General features: G+C 39.6%; 2 protein-coding genes across 2 annotated transcripts; one reads left to right on the top strand and one right to left on the bottom strand.

Annotated features, from left to right (window-relative positions):
* The first annotated feature begins 1,123 nt into the window (after window positions 1-1,123).
* LOC128858544 (syndetin) lies at window positions 1,124-5,673 on the top strand. Its single transcript, XM_054094919.1, has 13 exons — window positions 1,124-1,140; window positions 1,332-1,432; window positions 1,489-1,767; window positions 1,894-2,211; window positions 2,277-2,465; window positions 2,527-2,613; window positions 2,680-3,261; window positions 3,314-3,657; window positions 3,726-3,891; window positions 3,949-4,059; window positions 4,125-4,448; window positions 4,561-4,673; window positions 4,729-5,673. The coding sequence occupies exons 2-13, from the start codon at window positions 1,367-1,369 to the stop codon at window positions 5,081-5,083; spliced, it is 2,934 nt and encodes a 977-aa protein (XP_053950894.1). The 5' UTR covers window positions 1,124-1,140; window positions 1,332-1,366; the 3' UTR covers window positions 5,084-5,673.
* An 8,211-nt stretch (window positions 5,674-13,884) lies between these two features.
* On the bottom strand, window positions 13,885-15,903 carry LOC128856642 (uncharacterized). Its single transcript, XM_054091955.1, has 2 exons — window positions 15,014-15,903; window positions 13,885-14,949 (listed from the first exon to the last, which is right to left on the bottom strand). Exons 1-2 carry the CDS (start codon window positions 15,395-15,397, stop codon window positions 14,065-14,067), a joined length of 1,269 nt encoding a protein of 422 aa, XP_053947930.1. The 5' UTR covers window positions 15,398-15,903; the 3' UTR covers window positions 13,885-14,064.
* Between the last annotated feature and the right edge of the window lie 2,131 nt (window positions 15,904-18,034).

Here is an 18,034-nt window from a genome sequence, read left to right as displayed (position 1 = left end):
TGCACAACTACGTTCTGGATACTGTAGCAGATGAATTTCCTACCTATCCAGCATTGACCCCAACACACTAAACATATGTCCGCCATGTGAAGGCACCCCGTACGACACCAACGGCAGTCGGTTCTACGTTACCGAAACGACCCGGATTTATATCCGGCCAAGGACTGTCACTCCAGCAGCATTCCCCGTATGTAAATATGAGGAATGTTTATGCTGCTACAACAACAACAACAACACCAACCACCTTTTCACATGCCCCATCAAACCCACTCATCTAACCAAACCTGTCGAAACAGCAAGTTTCCTGGGCCTACCGTTAGATGAGCTAAAGACAACCGGTGATTTACACTACACTGACAGGGCAAAGTTAACTGCCACATCAATAACAACAACCAGCAAATACCAGGAGACGATTGCTGGGGTCAGAAACCCGCTCCCGGTAGTCAGCCAATCGATATACGGAGATGTCCTGTTGTTTTTGTTGGATTGACCCTCCTTGGTCGAATACAAATCCGGGTCATTACGGTTACGCAGAACCGGCTGGTGTGGTGACGTAAAACCAACTGTCCTCTTAGTTCGTGGTTGATTAGGTTCTCGAGGGGACTTAACCACCACATAAGTCTTACTCCACGGTAGAGCAACCAACACATTGAAGTACAGAAAACTACTTGTGCGCAAATTTAGACAGTGGTGCTATAAAAATTTCGCGAAACAGTATTTTCTTCAATCAATACTTGTTTCAAGCTTACTGAAAACTATTTCATTTACAATGTTAGTTTTGTTATAATTTTAGGGAACAATTGCATTTTTTAAATATGTCTTGCTGAATTCTGGTAAAACTATTCGCCAACACTATCCCAATCCATCTTCGGTAATCCTTGATTTAATTATTATTAAATCGGATTCTAGTCATTCAATCTTCCTCAGTGTCATCGGCAGGAAAAAATGCATTTGGAAGCCTTATCGTTCGTGCTTTCATAATTTAACACGCAACATTCGTTTTCATTACAATATTCACTAAATATTTGCAAATGAGTGACAGAGCATACATATTTTCAGCAACATAGTACCTTTGTATTATCTACATCGTGGAATTAACCAACACGAATCTCCATGTAAAACACGTACACAACTTGACAGGTAATTTGAAGTCTGAAACGGGTAGATTATTATCGTAATCTGATTCAGTAATTTCCCATATGTGGACATCATCTTAAATCGTGTGAATAATTTGAAAGAAAAATATTCGATCACTAATCAAACATACATATATTGAAGTACGGCCAATGCAACCGTTCAATTTTGTTGCTGTCATTTTTATTGTTAAATAGTCGTAAATTCTCCTTCCGAAGGAGTTAGCAGAAAAATGTATCATCACAGGGCAAAAATAGATGAATTTAAAGCTAAGTTTATGGACTTGCTACACAAACAGGTAAATACTTAAGTTATACTTAAGGTTTCAATTAATATTTTATATCTAATTGACAGACCAATAGACAAGTAAAAATACCAGCAATGGGTTTCTCCGATTATTTCATTCAAAGCGTATCATCAGAGCCCACGGGTGTTGTTGCAAGCAAGGTAAAATGTGGAACTGTCGAATGTGTCATACCTGCGGGTGAGAGTACAAGCTCTGGTTGTAGTCCTCCTGAAACTGATATCCACCCACTAAAGTCTGACCCAGAAATACTGGAGAGTATCGAAAAAATTTTTTTTGAAACTGAAGACGGGGAGGAATGTAATTTACACGGCCAATACGAATTACAGGCAAGTTAGATTAACTAGATTTGCATCAATTCAGTTGTTTGTGTAAAAAAACAGTTTTCTATGTATTTAAACCATTCTCCAGATTTCCTTTTCATTTAATTACCATTTCTTCACTGCTTTTTGCAGAAAGTACTTAGTGATGGCGTCAATTTCCAATTAATTGATGACACCATTGCTCAACTGCGCACACAACATAAAGTTTTGTCCAAGCAAGTGTTGCAGAATATATTGGAGCAACGTAGTGCATGCAATGAGGAATTTTCTACCATCAATGACATCCAAAAAGAACTAGAAGAATCCTTATGGACGTGCCGAAAAGCGCGTTCATATTTGAATTTTGCAAAAGTCAATCTGACCACTACAAGCTTGGAGATATTAGCATCATATCGGAAACGTGAAATACTTAAGGATCTTTTGAACACTTTGCAAGCGATCAAAGAATTGGTCAGTTTTTTTATTTATAGTATTTCATTTAACCAAGAACTAGTATTTTATTGCCTCTTTTGTAGAAATCGACTGATGTAGAAGTGCAAAAATTTCTTTCTGACTATAATTATTCCGGAGCAATAGGTTTATTGCTTAAGTGTAAAGATTTTGCCGCGAAGTATTTGCAATACCATTGCGTGCAATCATTGAATAAGAAGCTTGCAGAAACCCTTTTATTAACAGAGTTTCAATTAGATACAGTGCTCAATGAGGTACCTATGATAGAAAAACAATTATAAAATGTCTCTCTAATACCTTAACAAAATTTTACAGATGATTTTAAATTTTGATATGCGAAAGTATGCAAAACTGCAAGAAGCCTACAAATTGCTAAATAAATCGTTGATTGCTATGGATCAGGTAAGACAAATCAATTCAAATTGATCAATGAGATTAGAATTTCGTTTATACGTTTTTCTATTCCAGCTGCACATCAACTTCATTTCAGCTATTCACTCTTCAGTAAATTCAGTATTGCGAGCTTATAATGATCCAAATATTGATGAAAACATGAAATTTCTTTACGAGCAACTGTGTGAGCAGGTAACTGTGGACAAATACATTTCCTGCTTAATCAGCTTATGCAAAACATTCTGGACTATATTGGCGTCTTACTATCAAATAGTTGTATGGCATCAAAATTATAAACTATATCCTCTAGATACGAAGGACTCCCCGGATATTTATATAGAGGAGAAACTAAAGAAGGGGCAGTCTCGAATTTGGAATGATGTTCTTACAAAGATTTGTATATTCTTGCAAAGCCCTAAATTGAAAACTCTTAAGTATGATCAGTTCATACAGGTACTATCCGTAGCTCAGAGGTTGAAGAAAATTGGCCTTGAATTTTGTGGCGAACAGTCGGAGAAGCTTATTGAAACAATGCAAACTCAAAGTCAAGAGTTTTTTCAACTTTATCACATCACATGCCTGGAAGAAATATGCCTCTTTCTTGATAACGAATCGTGGAGGATGGTGGGATCTTTTGTAAATATACTTCAACTACCGGTGAGATAAGTTAAAGTATCGAGAAATTTTAATCTAAAATTAATTTGTATAGGAGTTTCAATCCGTTCGCAATACACTGCGGCGACATAAATCACCTCCGGCTGCTCCCGTACTCATCTCAGCATCATCGGTAAATAACTCGCCCATTAGCAATAATAATTGTGATGAGTTAGTGTCAGTGCATTCGCAAGATGGTGGTAGTTCCATTTACGATTCCTATGGTTACTTTTTACGTTTCTCTGAAAAGAGTTCACCTTTCGACGGTGGTCTAGATGTGGCTATGCTTGAAGAGGATATATTGTCCGGGATTGTGGACGAAGCATCTTGTTACTTCTCGGAGGAAAGTGACGACGAACAAAAAAGTATACAAAGCAAATATGATGAAGGTGTTAATGTGTACGTTTCTTTATGTATTTAACATATGTACTTTGTGAAACAAGGTAGTAAGGTTTTTTCTTGTGTAGGCAAGTTGTTGTAAACAACACAACATTAAATATATTTCGTTGCATTGGTCGTTACTTACAAATGTGTAAGTTGTTGCACTGTATTTCACCCAAAATTATTGCGAGTATGTTGGAATTGATGGATTTCTATGGTTATGCGGTACATGAAATCTTTGGTAGAGATGCTGTAGGTTTAATAATTAAAAAATGTTCAAGATATGCCAATCGAACTCTTTTTTTTCAGCCCGTGACAATGGAAAAATATTACAAGGCGCGCCTGGAGCAAAAACTACAAGCTATTCTGCAGAACGTTGTAACAAAAATTAAAATTTGGCCTTTAAACTTTTCGTCACTAGTATGAGTTATAATCAATTATTAGCGTAATCTAATATTTTATATATGTATTGTCTTTAATTTCAGATCAATAATGAACTTGCAAATCCGGATACACTGTATGGACTATCGCAGCGCATAGGTGCGGTAGAGAGTGGGCATTGCATGATGCAACAATTCCAAACGCTTCATAATTACCTCAATCACTTATTGCCGCCACAGGAGCGACCAATGCTAACTGCCTACTTTAATTACATCGAATTTATGGCCGATATTGAACGTCCCGTATACACGTGTGTTACTGCACGGGTCATAGATCTGCAAACAGTTCTTTCTATGATGGCCAAGGTAAAGTGGGATGTTAATCACGTCAGCTTCCATCATAATAATTATATTGATATAATGAATCGGGTAAGTGGAAGGGAATAAAAGAAGGAAAGAGAAAAAAGATATAAAACATCAGTGAGATTTACAAAGGTGTTTCGTCATAAGGTAATATTTAATTCCTTTCTTATTATGCCAGAATATTCAAAGCTTTGCAATGCGTCTGGAAGAAATCGCCAAAGAAATAAATGTGCCTGCGGAATCTATATGGAATTCAATGGCTCATGTCGCGACTCATTTACTAATAGAAGGGTAATTCTTCTTAAATAAATTAGTGTCAATATTTGCTAATAACTATTTTTTCTAGTTTCTCGAATGTGAAAAAGTGCTCGGCAGGAGGTCGGGCACTAATGCAACTAGACTTTACAAATTTTATGTCCATACTTGAGTTGATATCCAATCAAAAATATACGCATCACCGCATTTATGTTGATAGTTTTATAAAAGCGTACTACTACTCAAATGAACAATTTAAAGAATGGGTTAACGAACAACGTAATCTAGAGCAGTACTCCACAAAGCAACTTACAAATCTCATACATTGCGTTTGCGTGAGTGACAAACGTACTAGGCAGAAGTTATTACAGTTATTAGGTGCCAACAACAGTAGCGTTGGTAATGGCAATAATCTAAATTTAAGTACAAGTAGCACAAACAATTAATTAAAATTAGTTCTAAATAGATTACTGGGTTAATTTCTCCAAAAATTCCTCTGCATTATCAAGAATGAAAGCTAAGTTAACTTACTTTAACTATTGTTATTGCCAGAGACCAAAAATAATAGTTATTTCAAATTTACAAATTGAGCGTTACCCGAATTCTGAAGTTTAACAAAAAAGTTTTTAATAAAAGCTATTTGATGAAAAATATTTTTCCGTTGCCGATAAGAGTTATTTCCCAATATTTGTTTACGTTGCTTATAACTAATATTTTTCCGTTGTCAATCTGTATCCATATCTATATACATATAGTATATAATATGCAAAGGCATTTTTTGCACCGTTCGTTCGATTTTCAAAAATGAAAAATCGAAATAAATGAGACAAACTGGATATACTGTTCACTAGACAGGGCACAGTCGGCCATTCCACGCTACTCACTCGTCAGAGATTTTTCGAGATCAAACATCAAAACAGAGGAAGATAAAGCAAGGTGTACCGCAGGGTGGTGTCCTTTCTCCTCTGCTGTTCAACTTTTACATCTCGAAGCTCCCCAAACCACCAGTGGGAGTTTCCCTGGTCTCATACGCTGACGACTGTACGATAATGGCGTCGGGCAATGACATCGATGGCATGTGTTCCAAAGTGAACAATTACCTCACCGACCTTTCTCGCTTTTTCACTGCGAGGAATCTCTAAATTTCCCCCACTAAATCCACGGTGACCCTCTTTACTTGGACAAAGGAGGTCAATCTGTCCCTTAAGGTAAAAGTCGACGACACACCAATTCCGACGGTAAACAACCCCAAAATCTTGGGTGTAACCTTTGACAGTTTGCTCTCCTTCTCAGCGCACACAACCGCAATTGCCACTCAAGTCCAAAACCGCAACAAGGTCCTCAAATCGCTTGCCGGCAGCACTTGGGGCAAAGACAAAGAACTGTTGCTATCGACATTTAAGGCAATTGGTCGGCCGGTTCTAAACTATGCAGCGCCTGTCTGGTCGCCTGGAACTAGTGACACGCAGTAGACAAAGCTACAGACATGCCAAAATACTGCCATTCGGACAGCGACCGGTTGCCTTCTGATGTCTCCAGTTCAACACCTACACAACGAGGGACAAATGCTTCCAGTAATGGAGCATAACAAACTGCTCAGCAAGCAGTTCCTGCTGGGATGTTACCGCAGGTTTCACCCCTGCAGACACCTGCTTGAGCCCGAGCCGCCTCCCAGGCACGTCAGGAGACATCTCTTAGACTACCCTGACGAAATCCAGGACAAAACTGTCCGCAATCTACTGGACCTGCCAGTATTTAGACAGTCAATAAACGACATTCACCGGGCGACCGTCACCACCTTCTTAAGCTCCCGTCCTGTGAATGCCGTAATCGGAGTCCAACCACCACCTACAGCAGATGAAGAGCTCCAGCTTCCTCGTGAGACACGTGTAACACTGGCACAATCACGTTCTGGATATTGTAGCAGGTTAAACTCCTACCTATCCAGAATCGACCCCGACATACCAAACATATATCCGGCATGTGAAAGTACCCCCCAGGACACTAACCACCTTTTCGCATGCCCCTAAAACCGACTCATCTAACACCCCTCTCCCTCTGGACCCATCCCGTCCAAACAGCATGTTTCCTGGGCCTACCCCTAGATGAGCTAGACGAAGATAACCGGTGATATGCCCGACAGTAGCGGGACTACTATTACTGTTAACAAACAAACAAGACAAACTGGACGAATTAGTGCTAGATTAAGTTCGATGGAGTGCAAATACTGAGATAGTGACTCCATGATATTGTTACTCAATAGTTGAACTCAGAGATAAGATTGAATTAGATCGAAGAAGAGAGTAAAATGTGCCGAGTTAAGTGCTATGTAGCTGATAAATATATGTTATTATGACATAGGGTTATTTAAATTTTACACTTAATATTATTGATAATGGTTAATAACGAAAACTCCTGTATATAAGTAATTAGGTAACGGAAACAATAAACGTTGGGTAATAACTGTTATCAGACATCATGATCTTACTGGCAACGAAAAAATTATTTCACTTATATAACAGTTATCAAGCAACAGAAGAAGAAATAAACGTCGAAATATCATTTTTATTGGCGAATTAAAAATATTTTTGTCATCTAATAACTATTATAGGCGACGTTTTTCCGATAAAATTTACAACTGTTTGCTGTTGCTGATAAATATTAGAAATAATTTTTTATCCAATTTCACAATAATTTTATAACTCGAATTGTACTTTAACTGAAAACTTGTCTTTATTGAATCTCGAAATATTTTAGAAACATATCTCATAAAGATCATACGATACATTATATAATTAATATGAAATATTTTAAAAACATGTCTCCTATAAAGATGAATATACGCATATAGACCTGTGTTTACAATGAAAGCAGCGCAACATATTGCATCGTTTTGACTATATAACCATATAACTTAAAGCTTCATGCTTTGTACAAAGTATTAAAAAAATCAGACATTTTCAAACTTTTTATTCAAAATATTTAGGAAAAGTTGTAATTAGCTCGAAATCGCATTTATTTTTGATTTTTTTTTTTACTGTTGGCCTTGTTAATAAAAAACATTTCGAGCATTCGTTATATGGAAGAAGGCACTTTAAACTAGCATAATATACCAAAATTTGAATGAGATGCAAAATTGCATACACATTTTTAGTCGGAGTCGGCTTAAAATAGTAGCTCCCTCCATTTGTGGAACAACATCAAGACGCACACCACAAATAGGAGGAGGAGCTCGGCCAAACACCCAAAAAGAGTGTAAGCGCCAATTACATGTATATATATATAATTTTATAATTTATTATATATTGATAAAGTTACTAGATTAGATACTTATTTCTTATAAAAATTAAAAAAAAAAAGTTTTTCTTAGAGTTATTTGTACAGCCTAACGGACAAATAAATTTAATATTAATAAAGTCGAATAATTAAAAATAATATGCTAAATTATAATATACAGTATGGGGCAAATATAAATTACCACCGCATACATTTGTGAAACATTATCAACATTACGTATTACTAAATTAACAAACCCGATATCGTATGTCATTCATGGGTGTTTTTAACTGTTGAAATTCTGTTTCTCATACAAATTTTCTAACTTTTGGTAGAAGTATAGCGGCCGCCATAGCCAAATGAGTTATGAGCTGGGTTCGGAACCCTGTGTGTGCATGAAACACCAAAGGATATAAAAGATTTTTTCTAAAAACGAAATAAAAGCGGGCAAAGTGCACTGTCTGAGATGCCCACCTTTTCCATGTGCTTTGCCCATAGAAAGTGACCCGTCATCAGCCCAACCAGCCTCCTACAGTCCCCTCTGACATGACAGGTTACATCAATTTTGTCCATCTGCAGCCTCTCTCAGCCTGCCAATCTCGCTTGTGGGTTAGAGTAACCCGTTTGTTAACCGTAGCTTTGATGGCTGCAGAAGGGAGTGGCAGAACGGGCTCCGAGCCAAAAAAGCTTGCCTCAGAGCCCATTCTGGCTAAAGAGTCGGAGATCTCGTTTCCCGCGATACCCACGAGTCCCGGGACCCATGTTAGCATCAGGCTATTATATCTACCGACATAGTTCAGCCATTCCCATGGCAGCCGGTTCTACGTTGCCGGAATGGCTCGGGTTTTCCTCGACCAAGGGCTGCCGCCCCTGTAAACTAGCCCTGTCTAGTGTACCGTATCCCACCCCCAATCTCTCGTCACAGGAGCAATCCCTTGCAGCACGTTTGCTCCAAATACTTCTCTTCAGGGCTGGCGTTGAACCCAACCCTGGACCAGAGGTATTTTAATGCTGCATCTGCCACAAACGGCTCCACTCAAACTCTACCTCGGTTAGATGCAATAAGAGCAGCGGGAGGTGCCATCTTAAGACCTGTTCAGGCCTTAAGACTCACAGGGAGGGGTCCACAAGGTATGTGGCCACTTGTTGCTCCCGCCATCAACGGTAAGGAGCCCTCAGGCGCAACACAACTTCCCTACCCACAACCCTCCTGCTCCTATCCCAGTGCGGGGACAAACCATTAGCTCTTGATCCCCCGCACAGTCTGCTTTGTGTGTCAGACCAGAGTCCCTCGGAACCTGACAACAGTCCAGTGCAATTTTTGCAATGGCTGGTGCCACTTTCGGAGGTGTTCTGGCCTGCGCACCACCCGTGAGTGGACATGTGGCCGTCAGGCAACAACAACTTTTGCGGAACGCACAGCAGGACCAACGCAGTCAACACCACGCGTCCCTCACTCCCCGAGTTACGATCACGCTCCCGACTTACAACTGAACTGCAACGGACTTACGAGTAAGATTGACGAGATAGTCGACTTCAAGAGCCGACATGGTATCAAGATAGCTGCGGTCCAAGAGGCAAAACTGCATGCTAACTCCTTCCTGATCCCCAGGGACGGCTATAAAGTGCACAGAAAGGATCGCGAGCGAGACCACGGTGGTGGCCTAGCGTTTATAGTCCACCTTACAGTGCAGTAGCGTGTCATCGATGAAGGCATCGACCGCAGGGGCACCACCTTAGAATGTCAAGGGATAGCTGTCCGGTCAGGCGATGCTGAACTCGAAATTTATAATATTTACATACCCCCTGTCACATGCTGCCCGGCAGGATATCACCCTGATATTTGTGCGCTCATCAGGGGTGAAAACCGTTTGGTAGTAGGTGATTATTATTTTATTATCATCTCGATCGAGAAACCTGCCGGCTTTGTTTCCGCGGATCACCGGTCATACATCAACTTTAACAAAGCTGATTGGACCAGATTCGCGGAATTTACTGAAGACATCTTTGGTTTCCCCATTCCCACCGATATGCGCGCAGACGAACGCGCATTTCACAAGGTGATCACAGCCGCCGTTGCTCGCTTCATACTCGCTGGAAGGATCCGGGGCATACGTCCCAATTTCCCAGCTGAAGCAGCTGTTCTGGCGAACGAGCGTGATCTCCTACACCAGGCCGATCCCGGGGATCCTCGGATAAAGGATCTCAATTCGGAGATTCGGCAACTGGTAACCCGATATAAGCACTCTAAATGGGAAGACCATCTGAAGTCCTGCAACTTCACCTCTGGTGTGAGCACCGTAAGGTCCCTGTCGAACCCGACGAAGCATAACAACAAGGTGGATATCACCTTCAACGGTCGTGCTTCGTCGGATCGGGATCCCCACTAAATCCACGGCGACCCTTTTCCCCACCTGGACAAAGGAGATCAAGCTACAACTCAAGGTAAAAGTCGATGACACACAAACTCTGACGGTTGAAAACCCCAAAATACTGGAAGTTACCTTTGACAGCTTGCTCTCCTTCTCAGCACATACAACCGCTACTGCAACTAAAGTACAGAATCGCAACAAGGCCCTCAAGTCGTTTGCTGGCAGAACTTGGGGCAAAGGCAAGGAAATGTTGCTGTTGACTTACACGGCAATAGGCCGAGCGGTGCTAAACTATGCAGCGCCTGTCTGGTCGCCTGGAACCAGTGATTCGCAGTGAACGAACGATCTGCCAAAATACAGCATTAACGACTGCGAGAGGATGTCTTATGATGTCATCGATACAACACCTACACGATGAGGTCCATATGCTGCCTGTGAAGGAGCATAACGAACTGCTCAGCAAGTAGTTTCTGCTAGGGTGTTACCGCAGGCCTCACTCATGCAGACACCTGCTGGAGCCTGATCCACCTCCCAGGCACGTCAGGAGATATTTCCCCAACTACTCGGACGAGATCCAAGACAAAACAGACAGACAGCTATTGGATCGGACAGTGTACAGACAGACCATAAACGACATTAATCGGGAAACCCTCACCACCTTCTTATGTATGTCTAGGCAAGAGGACGCGATAAATTCGAATAGTCGAGAGTCCCGTCCATTGCACTTTTTGCTGTCCAAATTGTATGCTGGGCATTAGTATCGCAACATAGGATGAAGCCTAGATTGCACCGCTCACAGAACCTCACGAGACTAGTGGTCTGCCCAGGTGGTATCACAAACTTCGACCATCCGCGTCTACGTCTGTAATACACCTCAGCCGCTACCAGGTCTTGGAAACAGAATTGCTCAAGATCCGTCACAGTGAGATGGGTTGATGCTAGGTCTACTCGAACTCCTGTCATATAACAACGTGGCCCCTTTCAACGTGCTTAAGCCACAGAAGCGGCTCCTAAAGACCCAGGGCTCTTGCACTGTTGTTATGTGGAGTAATGTGTGCAGCTGGGTAAGTCTTCTACTTAGCAGTGTGGTAGCGGCTTTGGAATGCTGCAAGTTAATCTGCGTCACCGTCAAGGGACGGTAGCTACAGGAACCGTCCGCGCCAATCATTTGGGAAAGACGTGAAAAGAAGAGACTTAGTGTAAATATAGTCAGTCTCAGGACTGAAGTAACATTTACGTAGATACATCTGCAGCATAGCAAAGCGTCTACGACTCTCCGGTGCGGTACGCATGCAAAACTGCAACAAACCCACACATAATACTAATACATGAACTATGGGTGTGTCACAAGCGTATCTGTGGTCTAGATGCTATGTCGTGGGACAAATTCTTCATTGCGAAAGGAATGTGAGTCCACAAGCATGTATTATCATGGCAAGGTTGATCGAACACACGATGTTAAAAGAGCTATGCTCCGAAGATATCGTTGTTGCAAAAATAAAGTACTGGTAGAGTGGAAACAGTGCCAAAGCTATCATAGTCTAATTACCTTACGACTCTTTACCGACACCTCTTTCGAAGGAGCTAAGAAAGTAGTCAAGTATGTAAAATCCAATAATTTGCTGCTTATAGTGGGCTGTGATGAAAATTCACAGAACATTGTATGGGGAAGCAGCAAATGCAACCCCAGAGCTCTCAAGTTACTGGATTTTATCCTGTCATCTGATTTGGTCATTTAATACACTGGTAACAAACCAACTTTTGTGACCAAAAGGAGACAAGAGATGATGGATTTAACACTTACCAATAGGCGGCTGCAGTAGCCGAATGGGTTGGTGCGTGACTATCATTCTAAATTCAGAGAGAACGTAGGTTCGAGTCTCGGTGAAACACCAAAATTGAGAAGAGGTTTTTCTAATAGCGGTCGCCCCTCGGAGTCGGTTTGAAACTGTAGGTCCCCCCATTTGTGGAACAACACCAAGATGCACGCGACAAATTGGAGGTAAAGCTCGACCAAACACTTAACAGAATTGTACGCGCCAATTATATATATACGAGTATAATAGGTCAGTTGGAAATTAAACCGATGGTGGGTTTTGGAAGAGGATTTTCTTTCTGATCATCGTTTTATCGAATTCCGACTGGGGATTGATACAATATCAATACCTTGCGGTGGGAATCCTCAGAATGTGGAGCTCGTAAGAGAGCGATTACCAAACCTGAAAAAACTCAAATCAATAGAAATGATTGAAGATGCTGCGAGAAATTAGAAGTCACTTTAATCAATTGCTTTGAGGCAAAGTAGACGAATGAGGGAAATAGCGAGACTTTGTAAGGTTTTTCTTCTAGACCTCTCAGTAAGGCTTGATTCCATTCGAAAACCTGATGATTCATACATCATTTCCGAATCGGAAACGTTTAATACTCTACCCAAAACCCATTTTCCGGTGGAACCTCTAGGAACAGCTGGTATATTGCTGGTGGATAGTGGCAAAAGAATCGATAAGTGTTTCCTTATCTTCCTTTGAAAACTTTAAGACCCCTGGACCTGACGGAATATATCCAGCAATGCTTAAGAAAGGAGGAGACAGGCTGATTGAGACTCTTTAAACATTATCAACATTACGTATTACTAAATTAACAAACCCGATATCGTACGTCATTCATGGGTGTTTTTAACTGTTGAAATTCTGTTTCTCATACAAATTTTCTAACTTTTGGTAGAAGTATAGCAGCCGCCATAGCCAAATGAGTTATGAGCTGGGTTCGGAACCCTGTGTGTGCATGAAACACCAAAGGATATAAAAGGTTTTTTCTAAAAACGAAATAAAAGCGGGAAAAGTGCACTGTCTGAGATGCCCACCTTTTCCATGTGCTTTGCCCATAGAAAGTGGCCCGTCATCAGCCCAACCAGCCTCCTACAGTCCCCTCTGCTTAGTGACAGAAGGAACTGCGACAGTCGGTCGGACATGACAGGTAACATCAATTTTGAACCAGTGACATCATTTGTGTAATAAAAATAGATAAACTATTAATACGTGGAAATTTGCAAACACACGAATGTAAGCACACAAATACAAACAATACGTAATTTTGACGTTGTTCATATCTACGGCGAAAAATTCAGCTGGGTGGTTGCCATCACCTTAATAAATCCACCTCGATAAGTATGTACATGAATTTCAAACTTACTTCTAATTTAACCACCACTTTTGACTCCCTTGCTATTATTCTGTCAATAAAATCAACAAAGGAGAAAGTGAGGAGCAATGTAAAAATAAAATAATAGCTGATGAGACGAAGTCACCAAATGATTAAAAATAAACAAACTTAAATTAAATGAAAACAATACAAAATTTTATTCAACAATCCAATGATCGAAGTCAGAGAGTTATTGAAAGAGATTTATTTGAATTTTATCGCTAGAAAATTCGTAACAATATCTTGGCAGCGCTGCAATGGAGCTGTCTAAAATTACTGTGAGCGTCAAAATAAAGTGTACAAAGCATTTTGTTACAATATGGATTTTATTTCAGTCTTTTATAACAAAACAATATATTTTAATTTCATGTTTTTTAAATTAGTATTTGATTCTCTACTAATCACTAGAAAACAACAAAAAAATAAATTACAACAACAAAAGTTGTCAGACAAAAACTAAATTCAGTGCATATTTTACGCGAAAGAAATAATTTAGGAATGCATATAGATAATTAAGATCCCTCTTTATTTGATGTATTAAAAATTTCCGGGGTGACTAATAGTAAATTAGGGGTAAATTAGTAATATTCCATTAGAGCATTTCGCTTCTGCCTGCCTTGCGTGTCTTCTTCGACCTCCGTTTTCTTGATTACTCCAACCGCCACTTTTGCCCAATTAAATTGAATGTCCTTCAGTTTGCGATCAACATAATCGTCCTCCATTTCTACGCACAGATTATGCAAAGCACAAATGGTATCTATAATTTTACGGGCTTCGTGTAAGTTACGCGCTTCCAATGAATACAAAACGTTAAAACGTGTTGCCATAGCGTCTAATACTTGTTCGCCAATCTGTAAAGCCGGCAGTAATGCAGCATTAAACGCCCTCTCACTGTCATCACTAGGCGCCCCTATTGGGCGCATTAGATAAGGTTTTAGTGGAAAGTTTTGATCTCCAATTAGATAACTGCCTGCTGGCATTGTTTGCACGTTAAGCGCCAATGTTTGTCCTATTGGAGAAGCGTCGAACGAGTATTCGCTGGCAAGCACAAAAAAGCAATCAATGACTTTTTTATCCGCGTCGCAAATGATTTGTAATATAACTTGTCGCTCTTCGTTTTCAGCTGTGAGGAATACATCTAACTGTTTTATGGCAATAATTCCGAATATTTGGTTAAACCTTTGTAACTGTTGATGTGACTGGAAGTTTTTTATAGTGTAATTGCGCTTTTCTGGCGTACTTGGCCACACTATTAACGCTTCGTACTGTGCGGAAATACGTCGCCAAAACAAACGTATGACTTGTTGGCATACATGCTTCGTAATGCTAAACTTACGACTAATATCTTCGAAATGCTCGTTGGTGGACAATTTCCAGAGTGCGAGTGAGAAAATTGACTGTGGCGGCGCTGCGGTGGGATAATGGTTGTAGGGTAAATATTGCCGCAATCTCTTAAAAATGCGCTGCAAGTTAAAAAAAAGTTTTGTTAACCATAACATTGTCTTTGTTTTTATATGTAGAGCTTACCAAGAAAGTCATTTTGCTCATGTGTAAATATCCCTCAAAAATAGTACTATTAAATTCATTAATCAAATTAATTTCGAGTGGCATACGGCGATTGCTGGGCTCGTACTGTGTTATGTGTGTATGTGTACTATTGCTCGCAGCGTCCTTTATAGAAATATACTGTCTTGATTTAGAAGTAGTCTGCATTTCCGATTCTACAGAGCTTCGTTGAGGTTTCTTACGCTTCCGCTTAAAAAAATAAACAAGTGCTTCATCTTCAGTATCTCTTGACAGCAGAGGAAAATCATTTGTTTCACATTCATGAGGCTTGTTCTTCGTATTATTATCTATTAAAATATCTTTGACTATAATGGCCGCGATATTCGACAACAGAATACTTTCCATTTTCTCCTCTTCTATTAAAGGTTGCTTCAATGTTTCTCTGGAAGGATTGAAGACCTATTCGGCCAGCTTAATCGCTAAAACGAAAACTCCAATTGTGTGAATCCTTTACTTTTGGTTTTGGTTTGTTATATGTAGGTTTATTTGAATGGCTTTGAAAAACTAGTGATGATATTGTATTTATTTATTCTTATATTGGCATTTCGATAGAATTCGATTACTGCTGAGTTCTTTTTAATAGATGGGTAATTGTTTCTTGCCTTAAGGCCTCTTCATTTCGCCTGGCATTAGCAAGTAGCGCATAGATGGAGCAACTGGTATAAATAACCATACCTTGTCAGCGCTGGAAATAAACTGCCAAAATAAACTCGCTTTGTTTAGATATTTGTTTTGGCTTTCCATTTCTATCACGATAAAATTGTTTATAACGTCTAAGTGCATGGACCGAATTTAAAAATTATAATACGCAAATGTAGTCACTATATCAGCCTTTTGATTTATTGTACTTTTTATAAATTTATTATAATATATCGTTAAAAATGCATCTTTTTTGCATAAGCATGCAAAAATGCCCTATTACACACGCTTATTTTACTTAAATATAAACACAGAAAAGGATCAGTATTCACTTATAAACACTCTTTATTAATTGAAGATTCGATTTAAACTATTTTTACTAAATAATACTACAAATTCTATTAAAATGCTATTATTACAAATGTTCTTCTAAGTGCCCATTTACACACGGACACGTTTGGAAGGGAAACATTTTGTTCCAGGGAAAAGGACGGCCGCGGCAGAGAGAAGGGAAGTTGTCTCCTGTACTGGCGACACGCTTTGTGCTTCTTGTTCGTATTTCTTATCTTAAAGCAATTTTTGGCAGTTGCTTCATTTGTTTTCTTCTTTTGTGGGAGAAAGTTCTGAGTTATGTGTTGGTTTTCAATCAAACGGAAGATAACAACGATGATAAAAATCCGAACACTGCTTGGGAAATGTATTTTTCCTAGTAAAGTAGGTATAATTTAAAATAGTTATGGGTTATGTTTATGTTGAATTCTAATTTTTCCCCGCATTTCTAGATACTTAAGTTAATTTTAAGTTTATTATTTATATATGAAGTATTTTTAATTTAATATTTTTTATTCAAGTACAACAATTTATAAATATATTTCAATAAAAAAACAACAAATTCTTTATTATTTAACCAGTTTGCATTTTTCATTCATATATTTAAGAAATTATTGACGAACGTTTTCCGCTTTACATGTTAGCGGGTTGTAGAATATATTCGAAACAGAAGATGCTAAAGTAGTAAACGTCAAAATGTTGCCGAAAACAATTTTGCCCGTGTGGCCGCGAATGAGACATGAAAAGAGAATTTCCAGTGTCACCCTTCCGGATGTCTCCGTGTGTTTTTGTACAACTGCCATCATCTTGAATATATACGCCTTGTAGTGGTTAGAACCAAGGTAAATCAGCTGATTTGTTTATTTTTTTTCTTTCTCTCTGTCCATGCAGCTGTAAGCACAGAATAAAGCAAAGCGAATTAATTTTTTGTTTTCTACTTTTCCAATACTTTCCGTGACAATCAAACGTGCAAAGCATTGTTGTTGGTCTAGTGCCACCACCTTTAATAAATGCGCCTTGGTTATTTCAGTTTCTTGACCCATAACCACGACGAATTGAGTACTATAGGTGGCGTATTGTCAAATCTTTACTTTATTTTTCGCTATTTTGAGAAGTCTGTCTTACCAATACACAACAAACAAAAGGAGGAGAAATTACGTGTTTGTGAAAATTCAGTGAATGGTTTGGTAATATTGTGATTTGTAAGATTTTAACTAAAGAAACTGATGAAAACGAAGTGTCATGTGTTGATGTGAAAACAAATATAGCCTCCAAATGCAGTTCGTTTGTGTTTTTATGCGGATGACGCCGTGACAAGAATTTTTTGTATAATTTCTTGTGTTTGATTGTTTCCACTCCAAGCGTCGCTTCATCGGATGTTGTCATCGTCCAAGCTTCTGCGCCATACGTTAGGACGGGCCTGTTGAGAGCCTTGTAGACCGTTAGTTTTGTTCGTCGAGAGAGGACTTTATTGCTCAGTTGCCTACTTAGTCCAAAGTAGCACTTGTTGGCAAGAGAGATTCTACGTTGAATTTCAAGGCTGACATTGTTATCGGTGTTAATGCTGGTTCCTAAATAAACGAATTCTTTTACAACCGCGAAATTATACCTGTCTACAGTGACGTGGGTTCCGATACGCAAGTGCGCCGACTGTTTGTTTGAAGACAGGAGGTACTTCGTTTTGTCCGCGTTCACCACCAAACCCATTCGCTTTGCCTCTTTATCCAGTTTGGAGAACTAACAGGGCGGTTGTTAAGGCCGATGATATCGATATCATCGGCATATGCCAACAATAATACGCTCTTATAAAAAAATGTGCCTGAGCGATTAAGTTCTGCGGCTCGTACGATGATCTCCAACATCAGGTTAAAGAAGTCGCACGATAGCGAGTCACCCTGTCTGAAACCTCGTTTGGTATCAAACGGCTCGGAGAGGTCCTTCTCAATTCTGACGCCGCTGCTGGTGTTGAGCAACGTCATCTTGCATAACCGTATTAGTTTTGAGGGGATACCA

This window comes from Anastrepha ludens, chromosome 3 (genome assembly GCF_028408465.1).
Source record: "Anastrepha ludens isolate Willacy chromosome 3, idAnaLude1.1, whole genome shotgun sequence".
Classification (NCBI taxonomy): domain Eukaryota; kingdom Metazoa; phylum Arthropoda; class Insecta; order Diptera; family Tephritidae; genus Anastrepha; species Anastrepha ludens.
This window is presented reverse-complemented; position numbering and strand designations above follow the sequence as displayed.

Bases quoted from the DNA above. Each gene is read 5' to 3' on its own strand.
- LOC128858544 (XM_054094919.1), top strand. From the start codon at position 1,367: ATGTATCATCACAGGGCAAAAATAGATGAATTTAAAGCTAAGTTTATG. The intron at 1,433-1,488 runs GTAAATACTTAA...TCTAATTGACAG, and splicing joins TGGACTTGCTACACAAACAG to ACCAATAGACAAGTAAAAAT. The intron at 4,674-4,728 runs GTAATTCTTCTT...TATTTTTTCTAG, and splicing joins ACTCATTTACTAATAGAAGG to TTTCTCGAATGTGAAAAAGT.
- LOC128856642 (XM_054091955.1), bottom strand. From the start codon at position 15,397: ATGGAAAGTATTCTGTTGTCGAATATCGCGGCCATTATAGTCAAAGAT. The intron at 14,950-15,013 runs GTAAGCTCTACA...TTTAACTTGCAG, and splicing joins TGAGCAAAATGACTTTCTTG to CGCATTTTTAAGAGATTGCG.